At 37.1% G+C, this 14,263-nt stretch overlaps 1 protein-coding gene across 1 annotated transcript in view; it reads right to left on the bottom strand.

Annotated features, from left to right (window-relative positions):
* The window catches only part of ADGRV1 (adhesion G protein-coupled receptor V1), a 539,879-nt gene that overhangs the window by 78,751 nt on the left and 446,865 nt on the right, over positions 1-14,263 (bottom strand). The window contains exon 78 of the mRNA XM_012644750.1: positions 13,446-13,603. Coding sequence (XP_012500204.1) covers positions 13,446-13,603 — 158 coding nt within the window. The remainder of the gene's footprint in view (positions 1-13,445; positions 13,604-14,263) is intronic.

The raw sequence follows: 14,263 nt of genomic DNA, 5'->3' as shown, positions 1-14,263 counted from the left end.
CTTTGGTGTCCGAGGTTATGGATGATGAATGAAAGTGAATAAGCAAGGTACCCTGGAGGCTGAGCAGTGAAGAGAAGGCAACGAGTATAGACAGCTCATACGAACTTCTCTTTAAGAAGTTTGTTGGTGAAAGAAAGGAGAGAGGCAGGGCAGTAATTTGATAAAGCAGCAACGTTATGAGCAAGCTTTTTTAGGCAGTGTAAAGTGATCCATGTCATACAGCGATCTTGATGGCCAGGTCAAACAATACAGAATTATTTTGTAGAAAATGGAAAACCATTTAAAACTTATTATAGATGGGGTGGAAAGACTCAGAGGAGAAAGAAATATTTAAGATGTGAGGCAGTTGTGGAAAATTCAATGAAGCAATTTCCAAGAGAAGGAAAAATAGATGAAAGGCACAACTGGGATGGCTGGCTTTGATGAGAATGAGCTACTTACTTTCTCATCTGAGATGAAAGAAATAGTGGCAAAGAAGAGAGACAACAAAGACAAATGATCAGATGAAAATTAGGAAAGTTCAGTGAGGTAACATCACATTTCCATGTCACCTATACGGTGAGATTAGAAGGTCTAAAACACAAGACTTCAGGGCAGTGGGATCTGTTTCCAAGATTACTTAGGAATCAATTAAAGATAATCCAAAGGATTTCTGAGAAGCAGAGATGGCTCAGTGAAGGGTACTAATAATAAATTAGCATCCATTACAGAGTAGCACTAATTGGCTGATAAAAGAAGAGAACTGTGTGGCATAAATTGGACTGGTGACTGGCAAAATCACTTGAGGAGGAAGCCACGCTGGTGAGGAAATCAAGGAAGCTAGTGAAAATATCCTTGAAATCTCCAATCTGAGCTTCCAGATTGGATTCTGTAAGAACAATGAAGGATCGAGGGAAGGGAGGTCACAATGAGGATAAAGAACAAGCAGGAGTAAGAACTGGAGGAAGAGGACAGAGAGAGGTGTTCAGAGAGATGTGGAGAGGACCTTGATGACCTAGAAAAGGGAGAATATCACAAAAAATTGTAACCACAGTAACATGATTAGGAAAATTGTGGTATAAGCAAAAAGCAGAGATTTACTTAATAAAAATAAAAAATATTATTTTTAACAAGTATTTATTTATTTATTTTGGAGATGGGATCTCACTGTGTTGCCCAGTCTGGAGTGCAGTGACTATTCACAGGTGCTATAACTGAGCACCACAGCCTCAAATTCTTGTGTTCAAGTGATCTTCTCCCCTCAGCCTCCCGAGTAGCTGGGACTACAGGTGTGTGCTATCGTGCCTGGCAGGAAAAATTAAGCAGGGACATAGTGGCCTTGAAGTACAGGAAGGAATAAAAATATTTTTGGTATCCTATTAGTTGGAAGGAGTGCTCTTTTGCAATTGGTTTCAAGGGAAGTGATAGTTTATGAGGAGAACTATTTCAGTGATGATGAAGCAACTGACAGAGTACTTTTGTGAAGATCAAAGTTTGTTACTGCCTTTTGGCCCAGTGACATTCACACTTCACCTTTAATATGGTATACTTTTCTTCTGAAAGAAAACAGCATATTGTAAATGCCATTTCCCTCTATTTGCCTTTCTGAGTTTTATAATATGTAAACTATTAAGTATGAAACTATGATCATAGGTATTGTGCCAACCACACATTTTTTAATATATATTTTTAAATTTCAGAATATTACGGTGGTACAAATGTTTAGGTTACATATATTGTCTTTGTCCCACCCGAGTCAGAGCTACAAGCATGTCCATCCCCCAGACAGTGCTCACCACACCCATTAGGTGTCAATATACCCTTCCTCTCCTCTCCCCTGCCACCTGAAATGTATGATTCAATTACTAATTCCCCAGATTACCTGTCTCCACTTCCTGTTTCTCTAGTACAAGCAACTCTTTTTCCTTTATTTCTGGATCTTCTCTTTAATACTTTACCAGTTGGTTAATTCAATTAAAGTGTGATCATACAAGCTATTGTTTTGTAGACTATAAATTTCTTTAAAGAACTATATATTCACTGAATAATAAATTGGAAATAACTTTAAGTAATAAAAATGGCAATAAATAATATATGGAAAAAGTTGCAAACCAAAAATGGAATTTACACCTAAGACCTCGAGATTTGGCAGACCAGAGAGAGCCATGGAGTATGTTATAGTATCATCAAGTTGATGCCAACTGATGTGGCTCATAGACCAGGTCAAGGGAGAAACAGTGTTTTGAATGACATAAATATTCTGAAATAAAACGGTCTTAAAAAACTGATTTCTCTACTCTTAATTGAGTTTCATATATACTCTTTGGCAATGTTCTGAATACAAATTCTAGAGAGACACATTAACAGAAAATCAGAAACTGTATTTTCATTAGCCAAGAGTTGAATGGAAGACTTCAATCATCCATTAAAAAGAAGTGCTCTTAAATCAAAGCAATAAACATGAATAACTGTTTTATGTAGCTTTCAAAGGAGTAGACAGTAATGACTCATTGGTAATTTTTTCAGGATAAATAAAGAAGGACTTTAAATAAATAAAGTCCTTTAGATAAATAAAGAAGGGTAAGTTCCTTAAAAAAGTGGGGTATGCTAGGAAAATTAAAATCTAAACTTTTTATTAACTTGGAGAAAAATGGCAAAGAAATATATGGGAAAACCACTTAGGCTAGGTACAAAAATTATAAACAATTAGAATGTTTCATTAATATCTGGGTCAAACATGGTATGACATGGCAATAATATGCATGTATTTACAAGAGATGTCAACTACATTAAGGGTGAAAGAGTGTTTAATGTGCCCGAGCAACAATGCCACTTTTTAGACATTGGCTTTAAATCTATATCATATGGAGCATATCTTCCACTAATACCCTCCTGAAGCCTGTGTATGATGGGGACCAAGATGGAAATTAGTTTCAATTCCATTCCCTCTCTTCTCCTGCCACCATAAATGATGAACTCAGAAAGTGAGGGTGAATTCAGTTGTGTTAAGTCCAGACTTAGAAGTCATGTCACTTTTAGGAAGTAGTGCTAGTTAAGTATGGCTGGGGCATATAGAGATTTTATGTAGGGAAGTAGTGGAATTTTACTTTTATTCTACAGCCTAACTATAATTGGATGACTTTAACGACATAATCAATTTTGCCTTTTAGGATGCTTCAGTGTAGAATGGGGATAGATAGATGAGAATCAAGAAATATCAGTCTCCAGATGGTTGTAATAGTATGAGATGAGGAATATAACCTAGTTGCTATGAACTTAATTGTACCCCCATCCCACAAGGTCATATGTTGAAGGCTAACTCCCAATGCAATGGTATTTGGAAATGGGGCCTTCAGGAGGTAATTAGGTCATGAGGGTGGAGCCCTTATGATGGGATTAGTGCCCTTCTAAGAAGAGACACAAGAGGAATCCCTTTCTCTATCTCAAAAAGAAAGTCGTGCAAGCCAGCAAGAGGCCCCTCACCAGGACCCGAACCAGCTAACACCTCGATCTTGGACTTCTAACCTGTGAGAAATAAATGTCAGTCATTTAGAACACCTAGTCTATGGCATTTTGTATGGCAACCTGAGCTGACTTAATGAACCAGGAGAAATCATGAAGAAAGGGAGAGGGATATTTGAGAGACATTAAGGAAGTATACAGAAGTAAGAAGCTATTTATCTGACTGTACTCTGCAGCAATTACATATTGAAAGGGTTGTTAGGCTAATAAAAATACCAACACTTACTGAGTAGTTATTAATAGTATGTTCCAGGGAGTACACTAACTACTTTATGTGAATTAACATTTCATCCTTTAAGCAACCTTATAAAGTTAAGTAGTATTAGCATACCTGCATTGCATATGAGAATAGCGAGGAAAACTAGGGATGTTTCAGCACCATGGGGGTAGGGAGGTGTGGGGGGGTGGGTAGTCTTTCTTGGAAATCAGAAGATGAAGTAGAAGACAAAGGAGTAATTTTCTGATCACTTCAGGCCTAATCACTTCAAATTCTTTTTGGAGAATGACGTCTAATAATTATTTTATGGAATTAGAGTTCTCTAAGTTTAATTATTTAATGTTTACATGTTATTATTATCAATGAGGGTTTTTGGTAACAAAATGGTAAGGTTGAATTATTGTCGCTAGCAGCAGTGGAAGCTATGGAGAGCTGCGTGTCACCTGCAGCTCTACTCTCAACTCCACAATGTAACAGCTTCATAAACGGGGACACTTTTCTAAGCCCCTCATTTCCTTCATTTTCTTGTCTGATGATAGGAATAACAATACCTGCTTCGTAGGCTTCATGGAAAAATTAAGATAAAATGTTCAATAGCAGAGTAGAGTGACTATAGTGAACAACAATGTGTTGTATATTTCAAAATGGCTAGAAGAGAGGACTTGAAATGATCCCAACACGTGGAAATGATAAATACTTGAGCTGATGGACACCCCAAATATCCTGACTTGATCATTACACAGTCTGTGCGTGTAACAAAATATCATGTGTACTCCACAAATATGTACGGATGTTATGTATCAATAAGAAAATTTAAAAATCAAGATACAAATATACAAAATTCTTAATATAGTGCCTGAAGTATGGTAAATTTTAATGGGCAACGGTGATAATGATGATGACAACGACGTGGAACACCAAGGCCCAAGGAAACTCACACCTGCCACTTCCATGCAGTTTAAGCCCTTTACTATTTCAATGCTACTGTATCCACGCTCTATGCCCTCTGCCCACCTAGAAAACAAATGTAAATTAAACTTAACAGTTCAGTATTGAAATAGCCTGAATGGGGAACTACCTTTGTCTTCACTGGTATCCAACTGAGACTTGGTAAAGAGCAGCCCACTGAAGTAAGAGATCCAGGAAACTTGAGTTCTAGAAAGACCCAGGTCTTCCACAAATGATCAGTCCCTTTACTTCTTTGGTTACATGTACAAATCCGGGGTGTTTCAACAGAAATTTAAGCTTTCTCCCAGCCATACAATTTTATTTTTTACTTTTAATGTGAATGTGCAAAAGCCTTAGAAAACTCCCAATGTTATTATTCTAGGAGTTTTTAGTGAGCAATATTAAATCCCAAGTGTTTCTAAAAACAACAGTGAAGAAAACAGATGAACATTGAACGACTATACATCATCTTTCAGGCTCAAAGATTTCTGATCTGCATCTTTGAAGATCGAAATCACAGATATAAATCTAAGCAGAGGGTGAGCACACATAATTTTTTTTTTTATATATTAGAGACTTTCCCCACGACTGTTGGCAAAATGTGGGAAGACTGAACTGTGCTCACAAAGATTTTTCAAGCTTGGGTGGAAGAATCTGTTCATTGTATAGTGAGAAGCTCTAAAGTTTTCCTTAGGTCCCTAGGCATTGTTTTTTTATTTTCTTTTCAGCGATGGGACTGGGAGTAGACGGCAAATAAGCAGCTTACTGCCAAGGACATGCGAAACCTGTTATGTTGGTCATTCTGGATCCTATTCAAGCACATACTGTTACTGAGTAAGATCACTTTTACTTCCCTTTAGCAGAATCCCTAGTTTGCTTTAGGAAAGAAATATCATATCATATTTTTCCATTTTTATTTATAAATCACGAATGTTTCTGCAGGCAATAACATTTAAAATGACAATGACATACTTATAATTTCGATGTAAGAATACTGAGAATACTCGAACCACAGTGTTTCAGCTATTGATTGCTGTAATCCAGCACAAAACTTAGTGGCTTAAAGTAATTTATCATTTCTCACAATTCTGCAATCTGGAATAGGCAGTTTCTCGACACTGTGTGGTGTCTACTGGGGCTGGAACCTATAAGAAGGCTTCTTCACTCACATGTCTGAAATGAGAGATGAGATGCCTAAAACAAGTGGAGGCTGGCTGGGCTCGTCCCTCCACACGTCCACTCCACATGACTAGCTTGGATTTTCTACCATCTTGGTGGTCGGATGGTAACTGGACTTAACATGGTGGCTGGCTTCCAAGAGAAAGGAAGCTGAAACTGCTAGTCCTCTTAAAGGATAGAACCAATATGGGAAAGCATCACTTCCATCACATTATATTGATCTACGCAAGTCCAAAGTCAACCTAGATGTGAAAAAAAAAAAAAGGGAAGTAGACTCCATTCCTTGATGTGAGGAGTAGCAGCCACATAAAAGGAGAAAAGTAACTGACGGCAGCCATCTTTGGAGACTACAACCCAGAGTGTATTTCATTTACCAGGCATTCTTTCCTTTTCCTATCTTTTGGATTTCATTGAATTTCTTTGAACTCTACTTGAAATTTTTAAAATGTCAGGAGTAAAAATGTCACTCAACTTTAGGATGTAAGGGATGAAACTTTGTAATATTCATTATAACAAGATTTTAACGATTTTCATAATAGCCATGGAATCCTGATTTATATTACTATTTTTGTTCACTTTAAGGATGAGAAAATGGAGCCTCATAGAAAATGAGAGCATTCATCCTTAAATAATGCTCCCAGGTAAGAGAAGTGGCCACCACAGAACCAGGAGATTCCAAATCCCTCAGGTCCACATTATATGGCTAACTGGATCAAGCTACCTTTCCATTTTTATATTGAAATCTATGTGTGGGATTTTTATAAGAAAGGGATTTGTAATCATCTATTTCCTTTTTTTATTCAAATTAATTTTCTTCTGATCCATGAATCATTCCTCATATACGAACTGGATGATGAATCAGAAAGGAGTCAGTAAATTCTAATGAGTCTAAAAGCAGAGACAAGCTTATCATTGCCAGAGATCAAAACCAAACCCGAAAATTACAGGCTTTGTTTAAAATGCTGTTTGAGAAACAGAAATTTAGTTGAGGGACGTACCTTTATCATGACTCATTCTCACAGCACACCCACCACACTGAATGGAGGAGGCTAGTGGATTGCATTAGGAGCCACTGACCTTCGAAAGTTTGGTTCAGAGCAGTTAAAGGGCCACAAAAGGCAAGTGGCCGTCCTGCCCCAGGCCATGCTCAGGGAGGGAAGGGGTTGACAGTGGCCATCTGTAGCACTGAGTGTATTTCATTTGCTAGGAGTTCTTTCTTTGTTCTCTCCTTTTCTTTGGGTTTCATTGAGTTTGTCTGACCTCTGAAATTAAGGAATGTCAGGAGCAAAAATGTCACTCAAAATGTGGCATGTAAAGCGTTGATAGTTGTATTCATTATAACCAGCAAACAAATGTTGATGTAAAGTTGCTCCTGTTGTCAGGCACATTTAATCTGCAAAGAGAATGACTAGTTTGGAGAACAGTTCTATAGAAATCATGGAAGATTGTGGGCCTAATGAAATGATTGATGCAAGCTCCTCAGTTATTCAAATATGTCTGATACTGGTGTTAACTAATTGTATCTACTCACCAAACCTAAAACTCTAAGGTAAATAAATAATCACAATCATCCTGTTTTTTTTTTTTCTAAAAAGCCCAGCTTGGCTATAAAGAGACTATAAGTTGAACTTTCTTTCTCCTGATGCATCTTATTCATCCTTAAAAGTGATTTATAAGCAAATAAAACCCTTGACAATGTTTAAACATACTCAAAATTTAGCATAATTTGTAACTAGGAAATTGCATTTTTGTAAGAAAAGGAGATTTATTTTCTACTCTTGATTTAATTTATTACTTCAGAATATATTTTTCATAATGTTATCTAATATTCTAAAAATGCTCATCTAGTTAAAAAATTCAGGCAAAATATAAGTAAAGTATAAAACATCTAAAGTGCCTCAGGAAAAAGGGCTGCTTTTGCATGTTTGGAACTGCACAGAGCTAAGCTGGATCTTCTTGAGAATAATTAGAACCACACTCCTTCTCAGGAATTAAGTGTATGTGGGGGTATAAAAAGGTCAGGTTTCTCAGAGGAAAGAGGTGAAGAGGCTGCGAACCAGTCCGTTTGTTGCCTTTGAAGCTTGGGTTTTCCGAGAACATAGCTGCATCTGCTTGCATGGTGGAATCTGAACACTTGCATGGGGCTTGTGCAACTTACAGTAAAAAGACAGGATATTAGAAGCAAAGAAAAGTTGCTCACTACCCAGGTTTTCAGAAATACAGACATAGGAACTTTCAAAACATACTTAATATTTTCTTAATGTAGTACGCTTTTCAGCACCTGCCCTTTTTAAAATGCAGACATTTACTTTATGTGCAGGTATGTTATTTTTTCTTTAATTCTGAAAAATTTTCAACCATTACCTCTTCAAATCTTGCTTTTCCTACATTTCCCTATTCTCTTCTGGCAATCAATCTGTTCTCATACGTCTTAGGTTTGTTTTCATGTTTTCTTTCTTTTTTTTGTATGCTTCCTTTGTGAATTCCTCAATCCTAGCTTCAGAATCTAATTCATTAATTCTTTCTCCTTTGTGCTTATTTCAGGGTTTATGTCAAATATTAACTTATTTAAAAATTTCAACTAGTATATTTTCCATTGCATAATTTATGAAATGATTTCACATTCATATTTGTCTGTCTTTATTTTATTTGCTTATATTTATTTTTTTTATGTTTAAGTGCTTTTAATGGCTATATCATCTTTTATATGAGGGGTCGGCTGTCAAACTTTTTCTGCAAAGGTCCCAATGCTAAATATGTTAGGCTTTGCAGGCCACAGGGTCTCTTGCGGCTACATGTACCCAACTCTCCATTGTGAAACAGCCATAGACAATATGTAAACAAATGGGTGTGGCTGGTTTCCAAAAAAACTCGATTTACAAAAAAAGGCCTGCAGCCACTTTGGAGAACAGTTTGGCAGCTCTTCAAAACATAAAAGATAGAGTTACTATCTGTCCCAGAAATTCTACTCCTAGACAGATACCCAAAAGAAATGAAAACATGTCAGTATAAAAACTTGTACATAAATGTCCACAGCAGCATCATTCATAATGGTCAAAAGATGAAAACAACCCACCAACCAATGAACAGATAAGCAAAGTGAAATGTATCCATCCACATAGTGCACTATCATTTGGCGATAAAAAGGAACTACCTTCTGATACATGTTACAATATGGAAGAATCTTGAAAACATTTGCCAAGTGAAACAAGCCAGACACAAAAGTCCCCATAGTTTATTATTCTATTACATAAAATTTCCAGGATAGACAAATCTACAGAGACAGAAAGTTGATTCGTGGTTGCCTAGGGCTCAAGGGAGTGATTGCCAGTGAGTTCCGGGCTTCTTTTTGGGATGATGAAAATGTTGTAAAATTAGATTCTGATGATAGTTACACAACTATATAAACATAATAAAAACCATTGAACTGTACAATTTAAATAGACAAACTTTATGGTATTTAAATTATATCTCCATAGAGCTGTTAAAAAATAAATAGATAAAATGGAGAAACAAACAGGTGAGTGGCCTGTAGGGCCATAGTTTACTCTTTCCTGCTTTATATTTTCAAGGATCCTAACATACTTGTTCAAAGTTATTAACAGATGATTCTATTTTTAAAAAATTTTCTGGATTAAATTCCTCTTTTTGATTGCAAGTTTTAAGGTCTGTCTTTGTTAGTTTTCCTTCTGCTTTTGGGATGTTTATGTTGCCGCTCATCTTGAGTAGAAAGCTTTTATTTCTTTGCTTGTTCTCTTTCTCTGTCTGTCTCTCTCTCTGGCTACCTTTTCCTTTAAAATGGCTGTGTTGTTGCTTCCACTCAGCCTCTGTGGCTCTCAGGCCAAAAAGAGGACTATTTTGATGTCTTAGGCCTTCCATCCCCATGATGGCATATGGTAGAGACAGTCTGGGAACTCTGAAGAGCTTGGCCCAGGTACTTAATGAGATGTACTGTCCACCTTCCCCTTGGGCTCCCAGATGGATTAAGCCAAAGCCCAGGCTACTACATCAGCTCTTTTTCAGGCTCCTCTTATGCAGGGCTGATGGCTCTGGTCTACCTGCCTTGGGTTAGGACCTTTTAGTTCCCAATTCACCACAACAGCTGAGATACTCCGGCACCCACCTGCTTCTGGACATAAGAAACATAGGGTCCATGGCTGTGGCCTAGCTTACCCATTTTGTGTTTCTGCTCTATTTATGATCTACAGAGATATTCATTGTCTTTTTAATATTCTTTTGCTATATATTCTCCTTAACTGCTCTGTATACGCAGTACAGCAGAGGACAAAATATGAATTTGCAGTGTCATCTTGACTGGATATTTTACAGGGCAGTGCAATGGAATTTTAGCAGAAAGATTCAAATAAAGTGTCAAATGGTCCTTGGTAGAGTAGAAACATTTTTTTTTTTCTAGAAGTGTTGAATTGGAGGTAAATGGAGCATATTCAAGAGGAGGTGAGTTACAGTAGGTTACAAATATAACTATAAAAGATTAGGGCAAGGTCAAAGCTGAACATGTAGCTTTAAGACTTATGGAAATCAAGGAAAAAGAAAAAAACATACTCTTAATAATAAAAACTTTCAAAGGGACACCTACAAACAGAAACAAGGTAAATCATTTAAGTTCTACTTTTGATAATTTTACAGTTCCATTCTTCTTAATGCTGTATTCAGCTTGGGTATCCATTTCTACAATTACAGGACTTTGTGGTACATTGATGATTATTAATTTATTCAACAAATATTAATTATGCTCCTGCTATTCATTGAGTACTCTGCAAAGCCCTGGGGATATACAGATGAATATTAAATGGTTCTTGTCCCCAAGGAATTAAGAATTTAGTAAGGAAATCAACCAACCACACAGACCAAAAAAGTCATCACTCCGTTCTAAGGTAAGTACTATAATGACTATAGGGACAAGTGCTGTAAAGGCATAGATGAGGGAAGATAAGTAATTCTTATTTGGTGCGATTATGTAAAGAGGCAACTCCAAAGGCTTCACAGAAAGGGTAGAATATCGGGAGCTTCCAGAATTTCTGTAAAGGAGTAAAGTGAGGTCTAGAGAAATTAACTTGTGTTTATCAAGCACACCACTTTTACTTAGATTATGGAGTTATTTTGGACAGCTTTGGGGGGCTGACGAAGATTATGGGAGAGTGATGAGCCCCTTCCACTTCTTTCTCACTCACCCACATTTTCCCACATCATTTACTGAGCACATGGGTTCTACTGACCAATGATGAGGAGCTCAAAGTAGAGGTTTCCTTACATGAACAAGTGTGGCAGTATCAGGCAATTTTAGGGAAGAGTAAATAAATTGGCATGGTCAGAATGCAAGATAAATAATAAGTTACTTGGGAATGGACAGAAAGCCTGGGGTGGACTGTGGGGACTCTTGTAAGCTAAAGAGACTGGATTTTTCTTTTGGACGATGAGAGAGACCTTGAATGACAATAATGCTGGAGAATGAGGGAATCCACTTACATTTTTGAAATAGAGACATCTGAGATAATGAAAAGGAGAAGAAAACACTAGAACCAGAGAGATTAATCAGGAAGATGCTGCAAGAGTCCAAGTATGAGATTATGACTGAATTGTCACGGGAATAGGGGAATTAGAAATATCATAAATATATTTTTTATTTGAAAAGCTACAATAGGGCAACGCTTCTATTAATATTTTATTGCACAAGAGAGTTCTCTAGTTGAGATACAACTGTCCTGGAACTTTTGCATTACATTCAATGCTTGAGGGCTATGTTTTTCAGATAATTGGAGTACTGTTTTATCTACTATATCGGTGATGGATAATATCCAAGAGGTATACAGGGTGATTTAGGCATTGAAAAGAATACTTCACTAGATAAGGCCCTAATGTTACCGCTACTGAAAATATGCAAACACTGACACTTTACATAATATATGAAACAAGCAAAAAAAACTTACCAGTTAGAGAAAGAAACAAACTTTCCTCCAAAAAAGAATATGCATTTTAATAAAATGAATCTGAAGCTGATTAAAAACATAGCATCTGGATAAATTCTATGTCTCATGAAAAAGCAGGATTTCTACATTGAATATTTATTGTTTCATTAAAGAATTTAAGATCAATCATAATCTTAAATAATATTTTTTCCAATTCAATAATTGCATGCTAAATGAAAGAGAATAGAGAAGAGCTGGCTAGATACTGCTATCCTATAAACCACCGCACAAACTAATACAAAAGAGTCTTTTCTCTCTTTTTTTTAAAATACAGAGTTATTTCATGAGTTTTATTTTTATTTTTTTGAGACAGAGTTTCCCTCTGTTGCCTGGGCTAGAGTGTCATGGTGTCAGCCTAGTCAGCCTAGCTCACAGCAACCTCAAACTCCTGGGCTCAAGTAATCCTACTGCCTCAGCCTCCCAAGTAGCTGGGACTACAGGCACACACCACCACGCCCAGCTAATTTTTTCTATTTTTAGTAGAGACGGGGTCTCACTCTTGCTCAGGCTGGTCTCAAACTCCTGAGCTCAAGTGATTCTCCTGCCTCAGCCTCCCAGAGTCTACGATTACAGGCATGAGCCACCGCGCCCAGCAAGTTTCTTCTCTTTATGCATCTTCCCTGATAAAGTCCAGGAACTAGAAGGCTTTTATTACATTAGAGTGACATTTTTTAAATGACAATATCTATTGCACCCCTAATAATGTATTAGTAACTATTCTAAGAATGTCTTATATATATATCATTTTGCTTTTAAACTCTGACAAACACTAAAAATGTGCAGAATTCCTCTATGATGGCCATTGATTTGATTTTAGATTTGTAAAAGGTTAGGGAAGAGAAGACTTCTCTTCTTCATTGGCTTAAAGGGGATCCTCCACCCCAGCTCGTAGGATTCTCCCTAATATCCCAGACACTCAGACACCATTTTAGAGAGAGTTTTCTGTATATAGGTGTGTGGTTATTGTTTCAAGTCAAGAAAATTCCTAAGAGACTCTAATCTAACAACAATAATAAAAAGAATCAGATCACAAAAACCTGCACTAAGTATGATTCAAAGGGAAAAAATGAGCTGTAGTGAAAGCCAACTTGAGCTGGAAAGACTTGCACTCTTAAGTAACCAGACATGTGTAGCCACTTATGACGCTGTCTGATTACACATGTTTTTCAACATCTGTCAGCACAATCAGAACACCACATGCAAAATACAGCACTCATGAGCATTGTGGAGGTTTGTTCGACTATGAAGAGGTCTCAGAAGCAGAGAGAAATGAATCGATTTCACAGGTTGCACACAGGTTATTACTGCTTGAGTTGGTGAAAGCTTGGGAGGCAGCTCCCAAAGGCTGTGACTCATTTACTTGGACATCAATATCTTAAGGAAAAAACTCGAATTAGCAATAAAACCTACAGAGCCCTGAAGAAAGAGAGATGTCAGGAAGAATCAAGAAGCAGGAGAAACTGGAGAGCTATCGCTTCCCTTACTGCTTCAGAACTGGAAGCCGAGCCTAACTTCACTCCTTTTGTTTGTTTTTTTTGATAAAAAAGTCAGTGACATTTTCCCACCATTAAAAAGTTCCCATCTCCCAAGGGCAAATAGAGTTCCTTTCAAACCTGCAGCATTTGTTCTTCCTCTGAAGACGTCGTCATAGGCTTTCCACTGTGGCTTCACCTGGTAGGCGTGGATGAACACCACAAACACCACCACGAGGCACATCAAGGGAACAAGAGCTGCAGTGAACAAAGCTGCATAGATGTTTGGGATAAAGCATCTGAAAGAGAGAAGAGAAGAGAGAACTCAGACAACTTCAATGCAAATATTTCTAAATTCAGACTATAGCACATCACCACTTTATGCTAGCTCTTGTATCTAGCTGTTGGCAAAAGCAGATTTTTGGTTTGTCAAATGGAAGCTTTGTTTGAGTAGAAGCTGTATGATTAAATCTAGCCCACTGCTTCGCCAAGTAGGTTCCCTGGAATATTCATTGCTTGGGAAGCTCAGAAAACTTCAAAAAAGCCTATGGCCAGTAAATTGAAGAAATTCACACCATATGCATCTCTTAGAGATTCGGGGTACCTGTCATTTAAAAAGGCTACAGAAAGTCATGGAGTCAATAAATCTGGGCTTTGGAATCAGACTGGCATTGAATCCCAGAAGCACATCTTAAAAATTAGTGACTTTAGGTATATTTCTTAACCTCTCTGAATCTTCCTTCATCTTTAAAGTAAGTATTAATTATAATAGTATCTGAAACAAAAGTTAATTGTGAAGATTAATTGAAATAATTCACATAAATCACCTATTATATTTTGTTTAACCCACCATTTCTAGACATAAATCACGATTGGACCCCTCTCCTCTCCTTTTTCACATCCATACACACAGACGAACAGACACAGGGTCATGCTATAGGACTAACGTTCTCTAGAAC

Source organism: Propithecus coquereli, unplaced genomic scaffold (assembly GCF_000956105.1).
Source record: "Propithecus coquereli isolate 6110/MARCELLA unplaced genomic scaffold, Pcoq_1.0 Scaffold22, whole genome shotgun sequence".
Lineage (NCBI taxonomy): Eukaryota > Metazoa > Chordata > Mammalia > Primates > Indriidae > Propithecus > Propithecus coquereli.
This window is presented reverse-complemented; position numbering and strand designations above follow the sequence as displayed.